At 43.7% G+C, this 19332-nt stretch overlaps 2 protein-coding genes across 5 annotated transcripts in view; one reads left to right on the top strand and one right to left on the bottom strand.

Moving 5' to 3' along the window:
* Nucleotides 1–2201, top strand: part of timm50 (translocase of inner mitochondrial membrane 50 homolog (S. cerevisiae)) — a 28301-nt gene extending 26100 nt beyond the window's left edge. The window contains exons 9-11 of the mRNA XM_026191967.1: nucleotides 1065–1221; nucleotides 1423–1529; nucleotides 1606–2201. Of these exons, the coding sequence (XP_026047752.1) occupies nucleotides 1065–1221; nucleotides 1423–1529; nucleotides 1606–1704 (363 nt within the window). The 3' untranslated portion in view covers nucleotides 1705–2201. The remainder of the gene's footprint in view (nucleotides 1–1064; nucleotides 1222–1422; nucleotides 1530–1605) is intronic.
* A 4511-nt stretch (nucleotides 2202–6712) lies between these two features.
* On the bottom strand, nucleotides 6713–18334 carry LOC113036677 (sterile alpha motif domain-containing protein 3-like). 4 transcript variants are annotated; one of them, XM_026193107.1, is made up of 6 exons: nucleotides 18003–18310; nucleotides 16301–16503; nucleotides 12384–13423; nucleotides 12031–12186; nucleotides 10926–11018; nucleotides 6713–7587 (listed from the first exon to the last, which is right to left on the bottom strand). In XM_026193107.1, the coding sequence occupies exons 3-6, from the start codon at nucleotides 13413–13415 to the stop codon at nucleotides 7309–7311; spliced, it is 1560 nt and encodes a 519-aa protein (XP_026048892.1). In that variant the 5' UTR covers nucleotides 13416–13423; nucleotides 16301–16503; nucleotides 18003–18310; the 3' UTR covers nucleotides 6713–7308. The 4 variants fall into 4 exon arrangements, with proteins under 4 accessions (XP_026048892.1, XP_026048893.1, XP_026048891.1 ...); XM_026193108.1 differs by having other exon boundaries at nucleotides 16315–16503; XM_026193106.1 differs by lacking the exons at nucleotides 6713–7587; nucleotides 10926–11018; nucleotides 12031–12186; nucleotides 12384–13423 and having other exon boundaries at nucleotides 13430–16503; nucleotides 17420–18334.
* Between the last annotated feature and the right edge of the window lie 998 nt (nucleotides 18335–19332).

Genomic DNA, 19332 nt, shown 5'->3' with positions numbered 1-19332 from the left:
GAGAACCGTCTGCTGAGGGAGGGCTACGAGGCCATTTCCTTAACTGAGGTTTACAAAGGCTCAATAAACCACATCTGTAACAGCGTCCTTCAAATGGATGATACCAATGTGGAGAGGTTTGTCCTCAGCTGCAGAGATCCAAACTCAGTTCAAACGCCTCATACCGACCGGTGGACGAGGGATGACGATGTAAGCACTTTGCAGTCGCTGAGTTGAGCCAGGCAGTAAATCTCCAACAGAATGGCTGAAAAAGAAAAAGTCCAGACTGCTCAGCCTGCTGACACCTTCAGAGAGCTGTGCTTAGATCCACCGTTCAAATCTCAATGAACTGAAGCAATGCTGGAAAGAAGAGCGGCCAAAATTCCTCCACAATGGCGTAAAAGACTGAGAAGGTCCGATTCTTCAGTGGCAGCTTGATTCCTTCACACAAACACAACGTGAAGGAGAACGGCGGCCTTCTTTCATCAGCTGTGAGGACGTGGAGGATGATTGGGCCGCAGACAGTCCCTCTCCATCTGTCTCACTCACACACACGTCGGGTATTCATTTCTTGTGGAGACATCTAATTGAAATAATGCTTCCCCTCGCCCTTTACCCTAACCATCAAAAGTGAATGCCTAACCCTGAGCCTAAACCCAACCATAACCCAGTTGTAACCCTGACACTAAAACCACATCCTGAGTCTGAAAAATACCTTCAGACTCGTGAGGATTTCCAATTTTTGGTCCCTACAAAGATATGAATACACACACACACACACACACACACACACACACACACACACACCCACCCACCCCCCAGCTGGGGCTAGCAAGTGTTACCTTAAGGGTCATTAAGGTAATGGAGTCTCTTATTTGATGAGGCATGAAAGATCACCAGTGTCAACTTTAGTCGGGCTGGAGTGATGGAGGAGGCGTTTACCTCATCAGTCATCGAATTAGTGATTTTATCTGCAGCAGGAGAGTAAATGTGTGTGTGTGTGTGTGTGTGTGTGTGTGTGTGTGTGTGTGTGTGTGTGTGTGTGTGTGTCTGTCTGTCTGTCTGTCTGTCTGTCTGTCTTTTAGGATGTGTCGTGTCTGAACCGCGACAGCAGTAAGGTCATCGTGGTGGACTGTAAGCGGGAGGCGTTCAGCCTGCAGCCTTTCAACGGCCTGGCTCTGAAGAAATGGGACGGAAACTCTGAGGACCGAACGCTCTACGACCTCGCCAACTTCCTCAAGAGTAAGACGCACGGCGAGGCGTTCGGGGACCGTCCTGTCACCCAGCCGTTCCTTAACTTAATTTGTTTTTGTAGTTGACGTCTGCTTCTTGTGTTCGTCAGTGCATCCCTCTACTGTCACTAAGCTCATATTTGATTGGTTGACCTTCCCGTGTTTCCTGTCTGTTGTTGTTTCACCTCCTCCGTCTCCTCCTCTCCATCAGCCATCGCTATGAGCGGCGTGGACGACGTGCGTTCGGTGTTGGAGAACTACGCGCTGGAGGAAGACCCCATCGAGGCCTTCAAGCGCCGACAGGCTCAGCTGGCACAGGTAGGAGGAGAAATCAAACGCACCTGTCACAGGTTTCACCTGAAATGGCTTTGACTCTGTTTTCTCTGCCCGTCAGGAGGAGGAGCAGCGTCTGTCCGAGCTCTCCCAGCAGAAGAAACAGGGACTCTCGATCGGCTCCATCGCCTCGCGGTTTTGGCGCTCCAAGCAGCAATGAGCCCCACCCCCTCCCCTGCTCGCTTTCCACCTATCACTCGTCCAAGGTGAGGTGAGAGAGAGGAGGAGAGAGACCCGTGTGCTGCAGGCGAATGGTCTCCGCCGTCACGGACGTCTCAGTGGGCGGGGCTGTTGCGCTGGACCGGAGCTAGGACTTTAACTGGCCTTGCACTTCCTGGTTTTTGTGGAGGTGGGGCCTCATCTTTGTGACACCTGATGCATTTTTAAGCTTCTGATGGAGAGGATCCAGGTCGGTCTAAACTCTGGTTGCTGGTGGTTGGAGGCTGATCGGGAATCAGCGCTGCCGTTGCCACTCCAGCTCCAGTCGCATCGCCGCTCACTGGATCTGACCTGAGATCAGCTGTCATCTGCCACACTTTGAGAATGTGTATTTTATTTTCTGTTCCTGTGTGTGTGTCTCAGACTGTGCTGTTGGAGGCGAACGTCACATCATGAATATTGTTTATAATGATGCAAATAAACGATAAGTAGCATTTATGAGAGTTTGGTGAATATGTCAGAGCGCCAAGCGGCGTCGGCCGCCGTGGCGTAGACGAATATGCGTCCAGGACGTAACAGCGAGAGGGATGAGGTCTTGTGATGTTCTGTCTGTGTGAGCACATCCTGGTGTGTGAGACGTGACTCTGAGGAAGAACAACAGACTGTGTTGGAGGAGTGGAGGAAATCTTGGCGACAGTGTTTGGCTCGGGATGGCTCACCTGGTCTGGTCCTATGAGGGCTTCATTAGATCAAACTAGATCACGTTAGCTTGCATAGCTCGGCAATATTAGGCCACCAGCAGACGTGTTCGGGAGCACCTCAAGGAACACGTCAGAGAGCCTGAAGTGTTGACCCGACCTGCCACCCTGACTGAACATGTGATCGATCCACAGAGATCACCTCCACGTGACGAAGCTACCAAAGATGCATGCCGAGCCACGCCTGGTTCCTGTGCTGTACACAGTTGTGCAGAAGTCTCAGGCTACGTCCACACGTACCCGGGCATTTTTGAAAACGCAGATTTTTCTATGCGTTTGCACCTTTCGTCCACACGTAAACGGCGTTTTTGGTCACTGAAAACGAAGATTTTTAAAAACTCCGGCCAGGGTGGATATTTTTGAAAACTCAGTTTTTGCATTTACGTGTGGACCAGAAAAACGGAGAAAACGCAGCGTCAAAGGTGTGCGCATTTTTTGACGTCACACTGTGCGCCACGTTATTGTTTCGGTGAAATGAATTTCTACAATACTGTTAATTCTACTCTCTGCAGTGTTTAAATGCTTACATATACACACAGTTACTGTCCGTCCACACATACGACTCGGTTCTGCTTCTATGCCCCAGCTTTGTTTACTTTTTCCCACCGAGGCTTCTAGACTTCTGATTGGCCAACATTTCTGCACGGTTAGGAATCTAGCGCCACCTGCTGCTTTGGCATGTTCATAGCAGCGTTTTCCTTCATTTCTGCCTTTATGTGTGGACGGGATTATTTTTTAAAACGAAAACGGAAAATCTCCGTTTTCAAAAATACCCGTGTACGTGTGGACGTAGCCTTAAGCAACCCCTCATTTCTCCCTATTTTGCTTCCAAGCAGTCAGACTTGTCATTTTTCACAAAGAATCCTCCTCCAGCTTTCTGAAGATCCTTCAGTCTTCCCTTGTTTCCAGTCCAGTCCTCGTACCTGACCATTTTCAGACGTTTTTCTTTGTTTCCATTTAACTCTGACCTCATCACTCAGGCATCATAAAGGCTCCGAGGTAAAGTCGTTATGTCTCTGCACATAACGACTTGCCAGAATCCATCTTAAAGTTTATCTTTGATGAAAGCAGCCTGTCACACAAACCGATGATTTATTCTAGTTTCTTTAGTTGAATCTGTGAAAAATCCTGAAGATAGTAGTTTGTCATAAAATGTCATTTTTGGACCAACAATGGATTCTCTGAACTATTAGCAGAAAACCTGGCGGATCTCGCACGGTGTGCAGTGTGTCCTTAAAAAATGTGAGGAAACTGGACAAGTGGCGGACAAAACAACAAGTGTTCAGCCTAAAAATCACGGAGCCTTCAGCTGAACCATCCAAACTACACAAGAACTGGACTGAAACTCGATAACAACAGGTCAGAGGGAGCGATGAGTCCAAATCTTTGGCGATATGTACAGAGGAGGTCCAACAGTGAGGCCACAGTGGAGGCTGGGTCTGGATTTCAGTCAGTGACGTTCGATTCATCAGTTTTAACAAAGTACCATCAGACTGAATTTGATCCTTCTGCAAAGCCTGACAATGATCCCAACGCAGTGAAAGCGCACAGTGGAGCCTCCTGCAGCGCAGCATTACTGAAGCAGTGTGGGATCATCCCGGCAGAGCAGAACAAGAACAGAAGAGCTTTGCGTGTCCTTCAAGAAGCCTGGAGAGATTTTACAGCCTGTGCTGGAGAATAAAGGTGTCCACTCAAATACTGTCACCTGTTTCTGCCTCATAGAGACCGTGTTTCAATAAATCGCTGCACTTGGTTCTCATTTTCCTGCAGAATATAAAGATTAGAAGAGAGGCGTAAGACCTGTGCACAGCGCTGTACACGAGTCTGATGCGGTGGCTCGTTCTTGGCTTTAAACAGCAGCGTGTTTTACAAAGAGGACGACGTGCTGCATTTCTGCTTTACACTCATTTAGGAAAAAAAGACTTTCAGTCAGATCTGCTGCAGATAAACCGACGATCGCCGCCCTCCGAGGCCTCTGAGTTTTATTCTTTCTCCAGAGCAACGAGTCCAGAGATCATTCGTCTCAATATGCATGTGATGTAAACTCACCATTGGTAATAAACCCAGAATAAATCAAACCGACCAGCGTGATGTGTGGATTTTCCTGTTTTTGTTCGGTCTTTTTAAAGTGTAAATCGGTGGACTCTTTGGCGTTTCAGGCTCATAATGTGAATCATTTTAGGTTTTATAGTTTTCCCTTCGCTGTTTACAAGCTTTGAATTTTCTCTCTTTTAATGAGATTCCGCTGGTTCAGGATGCTTCCCTCTAACAAATGCATCTGAAACACGCTGTTATTGAGCGCGTTGGACAGAGGAGGACACGGCCGGGATGCTTTTGATCTTCTGGCTGCTCCTCGGGCTTCGCAGAAGCCTTCGTGCCGAGTTTTAATAGAACATGTGCAGCGCTGCTGTATACGTTTAATGTACGGAAAATGAGGCCGGCGCTGGGCCGAACGTGAGAAATGTGCTTTTTGTTGGCGTTACAGCAGGAGCCCCGTGGTGCCCAGAACCTGTAAATATGTTTTCTCTTCACAGCACGTTTATGTCCCGTGGAGGCGGGACAGGTACCACCTGTGAGATGCAGGTGGTAACAAATTACACCAAGCTGTCTGACAGCTTGGTGTAATTTGTGTTTTTATATGTATTATACGTGTTAAATTATCACTGAAAAGTATGAATTGGTCCAGGCTATGTGCTGGGTAGGCTCAGGGTTATTTTTGCATGTTTTCCTGGTGTTTACTTCAGGCAGCGATGAAGCCCAGAACACTCCTGTGTGAATAAATGTATAAATAGCATATTTGGAACACTTTGCCATTCAGATTCCAAATATTTGACCCTCCTAACTGCTCATAAAGTGCAAATACACACAGAGTCCTGCCAGACTCAACTGGAAATATATTAGACATAATAAATCCCTCTCATAAACTCTACTTTGGACTCTTAGCAAAGGGGAGGCGGCCGTCTTTAAATAATTGAAGCAGTAACTTTCCACTTTCTTGCAGTTTGTGCAGTGGGAGCTGTGGGCTGCTCGGGGTTTAAGGCAAACAGATTAAATAGAAAGTCAAACACAAACTAAAGCAGATCTTCATTTCTCCAGAGTGGGTGATGAGCCCCCCCACATGCTGCCGTTTGCTGAGGATGGAGTGGTTTAAAAAGTCTGTTTTTACAGATTACAGGATTAAATAAGGAAACCGCGGGCTGACTTCACAGAGCAGGGGCGGTTCATTTAACCACAGGTGGGCCCTGAAATCTCAAGTTGCTGCATAATAACAAAAATAGCTCCAGATTCTTTTACTTTGGTGTGAAACCACACTCTAATAAATAAAACATTGGTTCAAATAAAAAAAACATGTTAACGTTTTCCACTAGAATTTTTGAGTTAAGCCAACTTCTGGCAGAATAGCATTAATTCAAAGCAATATTTTTGAGTATGGTGAAGTAGCTTTTTTGGCCACAATTAAAAACATTCTTAAGTAAAATTAACTTAATAATTTTCGACTAGAACACAAAAATTTAAGTTGATCCAACGTGAATTTTATGTATAGTGAAGTTACTTTTTGGCCACAATTAAAAACATTCTTAAGTAAAATTAACTTAATAATTTTCGACTAGAACACAAAAATTTAAGTTCATCCAACGTGAATTTTATGTATAGTGAAGTTACTTTTTGGCCACAAAAAAAAACACATTCTGAGTAACATGAACTTAATAATTGTCAACAAATACACAGGAATTTAAGTTGATCCAAGATTATATTTATGTATGGTGAAGTAACTTTTTGAACAAAATAAAACACATTTATAATTAAAATGAACTTAACTGTCGGCATAAATAGTATTTATATTGGTCAAATATGATATTTTGGTTACAGTGTAGTAATGTTTTGGTCCTACAGGAGATTCTATAAGGGCATTTACCTGTTTCCCAGCAGGCTAAGTCGCTCCAAAATACAACCTTGATCAAAAGCTGTGTCTTATAACCATGACTACCGCGTGGGCAGGCTCATGCATGGTGGTGCCTGCCCACAAAGAAGTCAAGGTTCTAAGACCTTAGAAACTTGTCGATCACTTTTTTCCCCAAACGAAGGTCAGCCTTAACATGCGCTCTGTGTGCTCTTGTGTCATGACCTTCAGAAAAAGAAATGGATGTTGTGTGTATTTGTTTGAATGCGGCAGATGTGATGCCAAATACCTGGACATCAGCTAAGGGACTCGTACCTGGTGCTTAGAAAGAATAGAAATTCAGACAGATGTATTCCAATGAGTTAGACCCATTTAATTACAATAACAAACATCACAATTCTTTAACGTGTGTGCGAAGTGCAAGATTTGTGGGCTTCAGTTTCCTAGAACACAAATTGCCCGCTGAAACTTAAGGAACTGTTTATTGAAATTGTAATACAACCTACTACTTGAATCCTCTTTTTTTTTTTTTACTTTAACATGTGACAGTGAATCAAAACAAAAGATGACAGGCTGCTATACATTAAATGCACTAATTTAAACATAAAATGATCAAAGCTTCTTTCATTCAACTTTGTCAGCACTCTTACAAAGTATTCTTGATTCTCTTCTATATTTGACTTTTCACCCTCAAGATTAAGGCCAGCTAAAGAGGGTATTACACAAACTTTAAAACACACCAGTACCCTCAGAACACAGGTCATGGGAGAAATTAAACGCATTCCTTAAAAATGTGCAAATAACAGCATTTAAGACACGGCAAAACATTAACTCAGAAGACTTAAGAACAGCGCTTTAAAATTTAGTAAAACACATTCAAGTAGTGCCAGAAATGCAGGAATAATGATTTGTGAAACTCACTCACGAATGGTCTATCAAGTCTGCTCTAGAAAATACCAAACTTAAGATTCATTACTTTAGAGCTGGCTTTTTGTCCATCAAGCTCAAGGCATAGTTTTTGAAATACCTCAAAGGTAAATTTCAGCTGCTTGGGATAGGTAAGGTTCAGAGCGTAGATTACTCCCATCATCAAAGCACAGGATCTGGCAACATCAATCCTCTCCAGGATCTTGGATCCCTCAACGATGATGGTTGCAGGCCCATCACCAATGATAGCAATCTTCATGATTTGCATTGCAAGGTCTGCGTTGAGCTCCTCCTCATCCTTGTAGGAGAAATTAAATGTTAGGATGTATAAAATACATAGCTCAAGCACTTCAGGATGACGTGCATAAGGGAATGAACCACTATAGGTAGGAAAATAAGCTAAAACAGGTTGTCTTTTGTGTTTTTCAGTGATTTTACTTTGTCATTCTGTAAGTTTTAAAAGCTAAATTAAACCATAATCCACGTTTAAAATAAAAAATGTCTTGTTTTTCACAGTTTTGTTTTTCCACTTTGAAAAGAAAATCTAATAAATCATTTTTAAGGGTTATTCCACTTCTAAGTGAAATTTTATCTATTGCCATATTGTCACAGTTAGAAAGTGAGAAACATGCCTTTTGTAAACAGCACACTAATTCTCCTGATCCGGAAGCAATCCATTTGCTTTAGCAGAGCATAAACAATGTAAGTGAATAGCAGGTGCTAGCATGTTGTGTGCAAAAGTGATTAAAATGACTCAGTAATGAAAACAAATATTTCTTGGGAGCTCAGTAATCATGTTCACGGCAAATGAAAAGTGCAAAAGTAACACAGAAGATTTGCAGAAGCTGATTTAGACTTGAGACTACATTGCAGTTACGACAAACACTGCTGTAAACATCCACTGCATGGTGAATGGATATAACGCAACAGTTGAAAAAGCCTCCAGCTTCCATAAACAAACACACACAGCCACTACTATACAAGCATAGTAAGCTGCAGTAACAATGGATGGGTCTTTGATTTGTTGAAGAAATATTGCACAAATAGCATGTTGGTTTATAGACACTGGTCGGCAGTGGCTTCAACTGCTGTGTTATAACCATGTGGAGGCTTACAGCAGTGCTCTGTCGTAATGTAGTCCCAAGTCTAAATCGGCTCCTGAAAATCCTTCATGTCAATTCATACTTTTCATTTGCAGTCAGCATGATTGTTGAGCTCCCCAGGAATACTTGGTATCATTATTGAGTGATTTTAATCACTTTTGCACACAAAATGCTAGTACCTGCCATTCACTTCCATTGTTTATGCTCTGCTAAAGCTGCTGCCAGATCAGGAAAATGACTGCGCTGGCTACAAAATTTTTTATCCTGTGTGTTTATGTTGCACCTTATCACGGAAACAGGTTTCTATTCAGCAAATTATGTTCAATGACAATGGCAATAAACATCTTTGGATTGTAATTCTGAAATGCTTTTTTCTCACTTATACATGGCAATAGACATATCTTCACTTAGGGTTGGAATGTCCCTTAACTCATTCAGTGCCAGCCACTCTCAGATTTCATACCCCCCTCAGTGCCAGAGATATTTAGCATTTTCGCTGATTTTGAAGGCTCACAGAATATTTTGTTCTATGACTATGTGAATTCTGAAACCACCATGACAAAAATGAGTCTCTCTTCCCCACCCCACCTCCGAAGTGGCCCGAGTGAGCCCCAGGCTCCAGGCCCCGATAAGCAGCCGCCAACGAGTGAGCCGGTGTGTACCCGGACGCCCACCCCCAGATACAAAGAACCACCAACGCACCGACACCTGAGGGAGTCCGCCACCGGCAGGGGAAGTGGTGGTGGGTGGAGATAGGCCTCCAAACCTTGGAGGGCCCGAGATGTCCCCAGAGAGGTGGCGTCTGATACCCAACCTGACATATAGACACAAACATACAGGCACACACAGACACAGACATCCATTCCCACCCTCATGCTCTCATGTGCACTTCACACTCAATCGACGTGGAGACAGACATAAAGAGACGCTGTACACACGATCACACTCCCCAAGCGTACTCTACAAACCGGGTCTAGGTACCCCTGCCCCTGGAGGGGGGAACTGCACCCAGACCCAGGTGGTGTTACCCTTTTCCCTGCGGTGGGGAGAGGCAGACCGCCCCGACTCCGCAGCAGCAGGGAGGCCCCACACCCCAGACCGCAGTCGGACGGCCAACTCCTCCTAGCCCCCCCGCTCCAGCAGGCCGCAGAGAATGGGGGTGAGAGAAGACTCCAAACCTCCCTCCACCCGCTCATTGTAGTGTTGATGCATGTGTGTTCTAAGGTGCATTTAAAACCCAGGAGGGCATGGAGCTACCTGCCAGAGAGCAGCAGGTAAGCGCATAGTCCCTCCTGTTAGCCCTCAATGTCTACGTGTATTTAACATTGAGAGGTGGGCAACGACGCCAGGGGTGAGGTGTACACCCTGATGATAACTTGGACTCCGTGTATCGTGCCCACCCCCAAGATCCTATATGTATGTGTAATGAGGGTGTGAGTAATGTGAATGTCTAAGTTGTGGGATAAAATTGAGGCAGAGGTAGCCAGAAGGGGACGGGGGGGGGGGGGGGGGGACGGGGGGGGTAGCCTCCTCTGCACCCTAGTGACATACCCCTACTCCGAGGCCCTGCATGTGTGGGTGGTTGTGGTGGAGTGGGAAGAGGGAGGCAGCCGGAGATGGGGAGGGAAGGAAGGGAGGGGCAGGTGACCCCTCCCTGGGGCCAGCTCCCCCGCTGACCCCAGTAGGCACCCCCATACTCCGCGACCCGCCAGGGAAAGGGGGCCCAGGCCCATCCAGACCGGGGCCCAGCGCAGCAGCGCCCCCCGGCCCCACAGAGCCCGGGACAGTCCACCCAACCCCATCACAGAGAAAACTGCACCCACCCCACCATCCACTCATCTTCCAGACTACATGAGACAATAGACGCCCAGGGTGAGATCTTCCTCCACCTCTCCTGTATCTCCCCCTCCTGCAGAGAGTTCCTGAGTGGAGGAAAGCTCCTGCAAGGTGTGGCAATCTCCCCCACCGGTTGAAGAGCCCCACAGGCGGCTCGACACACCGGCGGCACCCTGCGCCAGGGATGGGCCCCCATGCACCCACCCGCCCACAACCCCGGCAACACACAAACCAGGACCCAAGGCCCGGCCAGGGCCCCGGCCCAGAGACGGATCGCCCCCAGAACCTCACGCCTTCAGAAGTTTCTAACAGGAGATACTGGTCAGATAAATCCGGTTCATGTTCACTGGAATTGCTAGAAAAACCATGACGTCAGGCTGCAGACACCTCAAGCTCGAAATGACGAGCTGGATCAAAAATCGTGCCACAATACTCGTTCTCAGTAGAGCCGACTGTCACGCTGGTGGGATTTTATCCATGTAATCAACTCCACCACCTTCTCAATTCAATAAAAAGCTCAAGAGGCGTCTATGGCACTGAGCGTTCGGATTCATTTTGACGTCTAAAGACGTCTATGGCACTGAATGACTTAAATACTCAACCCTGAACAGAAAATCCAATGAACAAAACACAAAGACCCTACAGAGACATGCATTCAAAACTAAACAAAAAATTAAAAACCAACTCAAGTACTTACGCTGTATTGTTTGAAAAGATCCTCCTCCTTCTCTCCAAGATAGACTATGAGGCAGCGAATAGCAATTTCTCTGCGCTTTTCAACTGTGTTGTCCTGATTGATAGAAAAAAATAGATGTGTTAAAAAAAAATCAGATGTAAGTAGCTTACTTCATATACTGAAAATTATATCCATAATGATATAGCATTTTTTTAAATTAAATAATAAAAAAGTTCATTTGGAATAAGGTGGAAAAGGTGATCTGGCTATTCTCCTGAGTTTCTTATTGTTTGGGACCTGCTTACTCCGCACACAGTGGGGGCATGGCTGTCTCACTCTGCGGAGACCTGAGAAACGCTGCGCTTGTAACCTGGACATTCCTTCTTCATAAGTAAAAACACTAAAATAAAGATACATTTTGTTGTACTTGTGCTCTGAACTTGTATAATAACAATAAATATCCATTCATTCAATTACAATGTAACTGGCACAGATACAGTCTTCCTCCATGTTATGTATTGTTAACGTTCTTGCGCGTGTGAAACACTTTATGTAAATCATAGAGCTTTATTTTAAAATAATAAAAAGTGTATATTGTACAGACGACATATTTTCTTCTTTTGCCCTGCCCTAGATGCAAGTGTAACCAAAATATGAACAATTTTGGAAAAAAATAGTGTTAGTATACAATGGACCTTCTTCAAAGCAGCCATATCAACATTTGAGATGGTAAATGGTAAATGGCCTGCATTTGTATAGCGCTTTTCTAGTCCATAGGACCCCAAAGCGCTTTACACTACATTCAGTCATTCACCCATTCACACACACATTCACACACTGGCGATAGCAAGCTACATTGTAGCCACAGCTGCCCTGGGGCGCACTGACAGAGGCGAGGCTGCCGGACACAGGCGCCACCGGGCCCTCTGACCACCACCAGTAGGCAAACACGGGGTTAGTATCTTGCCCAAGGATATTTGGCATGCAGCCAGGATGCAGCCTGGGATCGAACCACCGACCTTCTGATTAGTGGCTGACCTGCTCTGCCACCTGAGCTACAGCCACCCACATGAAAAAAGTAAGGCAGATGCAAATAAAGGTCTATTCATAAAGTTATTCATTATACCTGCAGAAGCATGTCCTTAATCTGCCTCATCCTCAGACCTGCAGCTCCTCCTTTTGACAGGGTCAAGGCCATCAGTTTTGGGGTGCATTGGTCAAGCCTGGCCAGAAAGGTTGATTCAAGGCTGACTGTTGTTATCCTCTTAAATTCTTCACATATCTGCAGGGCACACCAGAATAAAATACAACAAGAGACATAAGCATAAATAATTCCAAATCCAAATGTGCATTTGTAAACATTTAAATGTATTAGGTGTAAATATATGCATTTCTAAATTTTTTATTTATCTGACTTCTAGTTGTAATTTCATCAATCCCCAACACAAAAACACTGGTTTAATAAACATTTTCTCTCACCTGTACTTCGCTAAAAAGAGCAGGCCAGCGCTTCATGAAGTCACTGATGGCAGGGGCCTCTTTCACTATTTCCTCCCGACGAAGGCTGAACGTCTTGTCCATTTTCTGAGCTACCATTCTGGAGTTGTCCCTTTTCATCACTTCACTCAGTAGCTCGATTCTCTCTTTTTCCAAACTTTCACTAGTTTCACCTTGAGCATGAGGGGGTAGGTAGTTCACCTCAGCCTTCTTTGGTTTTTTGACATTCTTTGCCGGGTATTGGTCACATGTCATTTTCCTCTTAAGTGAGTTTACTTCAACTTCAGGGCAGCCGAGACCTCTAAGCTTGCTTCTGAAATTGTTCATCTTGTACTTTAGACGCTGCGCCCACCCATAGCATCCATTGAAGGACCCTGGTTCTTTCAGGCAGGGATGCTTTAGAGTCAGGGCCTCTGCAACCTCACTGATCTGCAGACTGGATGGATAAGCAGTATACTTATAAATAGCTTCTGCTAGTTTTCTAAGTATGTCAGGAAGCAGTGGAATTAAATCTTTTGTAGGGAGAAGAGTCCCATCTTTTTGGAAGCGCTCGTTGGCTGACCGAATTTGGATCTCTGTGAGGTCAGAAAACCTGGGAATCTGAAATTGAACAGGCCAGCGCTGGTAACGGTGCCCTGGACTATCTTCAGATGTGGAAAGAATCAGAGTGTCATTAGTTGACACAGATGAGGTGTCAACAGAGTCCTCCTCAGATGGATTATCAGTCACGTTGGTCACATCACTTAAGGTCAAGGTTATTGTAGGCTCCTGGTCCTGGAGAAACACAATCTTGATTGTGTCCTTGTCCTTAAGGTCAGTTGTCGAAACAAGGGTAAAAAACTCATCACCAAAATCAGCATCTTTATAGTGAAGACAGAAGTCTCTTGTAATGGAAAAGGTATCACGGATGGCTGAATAAAGGTCATCCACCGTTTCTGGGATTCCAGATGGTAGTACAACTTTACGGACATCATGATCTGCAAGGATCACTCGAAGTTGAGACGGTTGTGACATTAGGTAACCTGTAGACCAAATTTTTGACATGTTTCTGTAATTCTTAGTAACAGCGAAATAGTGCATAATATAATAAAATTTGATCTCCATGTATGGAAACTAGGAGCCAATTAACTATATGCCATCTCTGAAAATAGTAGAAAGACTGAGATTTGGGTTTGTCTTTTTTCAGCTGAAAATCTCCACACAAAGTATGGAAATCATTTATGGAACATAAATGCTGCACTTAAGAGTCATAATGGTTGTTCCGCCACAAATGTAAGAAATCAAGGGGACCGTGTCTGATAACTCAGCTGCCTCTATGACTTTCACTGTACCAGTTTTCTCAAGCACATAGCTCCTTAGATGTTCAATTGACCAAGCAGTTACACCTTTCACTATGAATCCCACATTGCCTTTCAAAACCACAATCTGGATCAACTCCCCAAAATCTGGTAGACCACCAGTGGAACCATAAGCCAGGATCATTCCACTAGTGTACTTGGTGCCTCTGTAACACACACTTTTGGCTATCTGGACACATGTCTCACCAGGAAACTTAGCCTGCAGTGCTTCTTGGATATCCTCTCGCAGCACACTAACATCCATTGTAGACAGTGTTGTAGCCTGTAGTAATGGTCTGACAGCTCTGGAATCATGTTGGTTATAAGCAAGCAACAACTGATGCTTCATGGCCAGTGACAGCAGAATATTTCTAAAACTACGAGTATGTCTGACAACACGCTTGAAAAAGCTGTGCTTTGCCTCAAACCGCATTGTCCACAGTGACACCAGAGGACCATAAGCCCTGATAAGTTCTGGATAATGTTCTAGGAAATGGTGTTTTGGAATGAGGCGTTGCTCTGGAAAAACCATGAGAAACCTGTGTTTATGCTCAGATATCTTACTGTCCAGGAAGCAAATGGTCTCCTCTGTGTGCACTTGATTCACAACAAGCTCAACAATGTCTCGAAGCACAAGAAGCAATTCCCATGCTGGGTCAGCCTCAGGGATTTTTGATCCAACCATGAGTGGCAAGAGACGAAGCAAAGCCCAGTTCTCGTGGGCATTGCCCCCCACACTTTTCCGTTGGGCAAAGTTCACAGGAACAAGCTGTGGTGCATTGGTTTTGTCCGACCATTTATAGGGGAACTCTTTGATGCATTTGTTCAGCTCTTCAAGAGTGAAGTATTTGTTGTGAATGAATAGTCTTAGGCACAGTGCTATTTCTAGGGGCACTACACCTTCAAAGAGATCATGCAACACATCAGGTGGATATCCAGACAAAACATGAAAATATTTAAGTTTTGCCGTCAGTGCACACTGTCTCTTCACTCCATAAACATGCATCAAACTGTTATTTTCCTGTAAAGCCTGGACATGCAGTGTGTGTTGTTCCGCTGTTCTGGGTGGGAATGCCTTATTTCTCACTTCACCATCTTGAAATTGTGACTTTTCACCAAGACAAAACCTACAGACATATGAACTGGAAAAGCTCTCAACAAATCCCCCCATAGAATGGGCACCAAGGTTGTCTGCAACTACACTAAACACTGTGCCTTTGACTCTTCTACCCAGTGATGGAACATACAGTCCTTCCTCCTCTAAGACCACAAGATCTTTGAGCAGTGGCTCTAACACAGCGCTGTAACCAAATCTCTTTACATCCTCAGCCTTGCAAAGAATTGCTAAGAAGATTGAGTTTAGCTCAGATCTGAGCAATGAAGGGACATCAGCTAACACCCAATATACAGATGTGATTTTGTGTTTTTTCCTGGATGTACCGAGAGGATTACAAATCTCAAAGTCATCCACATTTAGCGCAATTGTAAGGTCATTTTTTGAGAACAACTCGTTGGTTTTGTAAAAGGTGCCGTCATGAAATGAGTTGTACACAGTTCTCTGCACCTCTGCTTCACTCAAGATCAGGTCTAGTATATCTTTCCTGCTAAGAACCTGAAGTAAAGACTTTAGAATGGGAACATACTGGAAGCTACTCTCTCCAGTAAGAATATACTCAATCGGCTCCACGACAGAAAAGTGTTCATTAAAATACTTTCTTCTTTTGAAGGCAGAAGAGAGAGGACCACCATCACAAAGGGCAGCGCTAACAGGGTTAGCAACACATATGTTGTTCACCATTTCAGACACAATGGCTTCATCAACTTCACAGTTGTGTCTCTTCAAGCAGGACTGTAAAATGTCTTTCATGATGGGAGCGGAAGCTGAATGACAAATAAAATGCAATGACTCTACAAGCTCATCAATGCATTGGTTGGGAACATGAAATGAACTCTCTAATTTCAACATCAAATGAGCCAAGCTTCTTTCAATCAACTTTGGCAGTACATTCACATCATCATCTCTAAACTCCTCAATGTCAGATTGTTCACCCTCCTGATTAACTACATCGCTGCACTGATCTGTTTGTAAAGGCTTTTCAAACCTCTTTAAAACGTCTTCTTTAAACTCATCTAAAGAGTGGGGAGTGTGCTTGCGATGTTTATGTGACGCAAATGTTCCATAAATGTTAGTTTTGAAATTACAATTTTTGAAAACACAGGACACAGTTTCTTGCTTTTTCAAATGTTGACGAAGGTGTTCAAAATACTCTTTTTCAGTGGAAAATGTGCCCACATTACAGAACTGGCAACAGAAACTGAGTATTTCAGAGGTTCTCACTGTTGAGTGAGTTGAGTGTTTCCTTGATATGTGTGATTTTAGGCTACCCCATGACTTAAATGAACAAAAACAATCTAGGTAAGGACATGGCAGAGGCTGTACACTGGGGATATGGCGTAACCTATAATGTTTCATCAGCTCTTCCTTAGTGGAGGTTGCAAATTTACAGATTTTGCAAGGCCAATCCATACTTCATGATTCTGAATTACTCAATTCAAGCTTACTTGTTAAAGCTTACTTCAGAAGGTCCCTTGGTATTCGATACCAGGAGAAGATGATGGTTTGAGCCTTTGTCCTGGCAAGAAACACAGCAAAGTAACTGAATATTTTGGTGAGATTCCCACTTTCTTTAGAAGGCTGACCACGTCTTAACTGGAACCCCTAGATCTGCAACGCCAGGACAGTGTATAACACCAGAAAGTCGTGCCTGCACAAAAATACAAAAGATGGTATTTTCAACTTCACCTGTGAGTCTTCAATACAGTGAATCAGTTTCACCTGTCAAAGCTGTGTAAGCTAGAACCAAACATTCAAAACTACATAAACCTGAATACACTGGGTACTGGAAAGCCTAACGTGGCTTTCCATAGATCAAATATACATAGAGGTGACATGGACTGGGCCAGTCTGTTGGAGCGTGTATCCCCCACCGACCGCGATCTTGGAGGGGTCTCCACTCGCCCCCAGTGCATGTATTTCTACTGAGGAATATGTTAACTCAAAAAGACAAAACTACATACATACATGCATACATACATACATACATACATACATGCATACATATTTTTTTTTTTTTTTTTTTTTATCAACAAAAGCAAACATAAGGTGTGGCATGACAGGACAGAATCATTTCTGACAGTAAATACGAAAAAACCCCAAACTTTTTATACACAAGCTACAATGTCAATAATCCCACTTGATCTGTTTTCATTTCATTCTCCAAAACCAAATTAGAATCAGTGCTGAGTCAGCAGCTATGGTCATTTTTGTGCACCCTAGTGTTGCAAAAACTGGCATACTACTGAAACCATATGTGGGATTATTGACCTTTCTTGCCTTATCTGTTTGGAAAAATATTTAAACATTTTCCTTATTTACCATGGGTGAATACATTCCTCAGTAGAAAAAAAATGCACTGGCGGCGAATGGGGACCCAACCAAGATGGTGGCCCGCTATTGATTTTTTTCTTACTTTCAAACTTTATTGAGGCATATCAATGTTACAGCCAGTGCCAATGCACGTCGCCTCTACGTCTCTACAAAACACGGAAAGTCCCCAAAAATTAGGGACAGCTAACTACCCTACCATATGCGGCACAGTGCACTTTAGTCTGGTCTTTTACCTGTGAAAATAGGCCGAGCAGCCGGTGAAGAACCGCTCTTAGCGGTCAACAGACACACCGGACTAATAGCGACGGCACTTCCTGCGCAGAAGCCAATGGGGTTCAACTTCACCCCGTAACGTTACGAAAATTTAGAAGCGTTTCTTAACAATTACTAACATAAAATGCTTCCCTTCAAAAAATAAATTTCACATTTCAAAAATAAAATCACAGTGAACACAACTTAGCTTGGCTAGCTACGTTAGCATAGTAGTTTGCGCCGGGGCTAACAACGTCCGCTATCTTTTAAAAATTATAAGACAATTACAGTGGTCTGCATTAGAGTATACTCTAAAATTTAACACTGACGTTATAACATCAGTGTTAAAATTTAACACTGACATTATAACGTCAGTTTTAAATTTTCCAAAAAGAGCCCAACAATTTATGCTATCGTGGAATTAGCTGCTGTGTGTATATTAAAACACACAAACGCGGGGGCAAGCTAAGATGTATGTTATGTATGTTACGTCGTTGTTTTAAAGTAAACTAACAAAATCCAGAGCGACTGCAAATATGTGTAATTTCGCATAAAATTACTCACCGTTCGCAACGAACACAGCTCTTGATAAAACTTGAACACGTGCTGTTGAATATGTCCGCTTGAGTAGAAGAAGGGAACTGTGAGCTGTTTACACGTCATCAAGTTGTATTTTACATTGACAGAACTTAAAATTATATTGTTTTTTGATTAAAAGAAGATTTTAAATTCAGACAAATCACGATTATATATTGAGTAAAGAGGCATAATTTATGTGTCACCCGAACTCAATAAAATAAAAATTTTAATTAGGAAGTCTAACAGTATTTATGAACTTGATTTTTTATTTCACAACAACATATATATGTAAGTAATGACTAAAGGTCACATTAATTACTTTTTAGAGTGCAGTACCATCCCGGAAAAGTTCACATTTAATGACCGGTCCGTTTATAATGAGCGGCAGAAAAAAATGAGTGTTTTTCTACATTTAGTTCAGTGTGATTAAAACAACCCGCCAGCACGGCTCCTCAGCTCAAACTCATCACATTTGATGCTCTGTCAGACTCGTGACACAGATCCAGATCTGCAGGATCCAGGAGCTTGTTTCAATTCTCAGTCCTGTTCTCCAAGTCTGAGATTTAACTTCCTGCTGATGCAAACTGATGCACATAAAGCACGAATGCACGCTGTGTTCTTAAATGTAGCACCGACATTCATAAAGGAACACAAAAGCATGATTTCATAACAACAGCAACAATCTGTTCTTCTGAAATGTTCTCAGTAAAAATGAAGCTTTGATTGTCGTCTCTGTGCACGTGACGTGAGATCCACGATGACAAGATTTGATGTAGTTTTCCGTCGGTGCACCACCGCTGAGGATTTGAACTCAGAAACGATGTGACTGAAGTTCAGACTCATTTGCAGAGACCTGTGATTGGTTAACTAGCTGATTAGTGTTTGACGGCCAGGTGAGGCTCGTTTCACACCAGAAATGGAAAGTTCATTTCCATTTTAATGGTGAGCATCAGCCCCCTTCCTTCCATCTGCTGACTGATGCAGGAAGGTGTGATCATGCCGACACCGACTATTTGCTGGTTCCTGCTTGAAATGCTGGAAATGTCCTGATTTGCTTTAAACCAGCGGTCCCCAACCCCCGGACCGGTACCGGTCCGTGAGTTGTTTGGTACCGGGCCGCGAGAGTTGAGGCTCAGGTGTGAAATGTGTGGTTTTCAGCGTTATTTTGTTATCGTTTTTATCGTTAACTCCGTTTTCCTGGGTCTTTTCACGTGTGTTATGAATAAATTTTCTTTTTTTCGGTACCGGTACTAGTTTTATTTTGTTGTATTTATCTTAAAGGCCGGTCCGTGAAAATATTGTCGGGCATAAACCG

The sequence above is a fragment of the Astatotilapia calliptera genome, chromosome 14 (assembly GCF_900246225.1).
Source record: "Astatotilapia calliptera chromosome 14, fAstCal1.2, whole genome shotgun sequence".
NCBI lineage: Eukaryota > Metazoa > Chordata > Actinopteri > Cichliformes > Cichlidae > Astatotilapia > Astatotilapia calliptera.
This window is presented reverse-complemented; position numbering and strand designations above follow the sequence as displayed.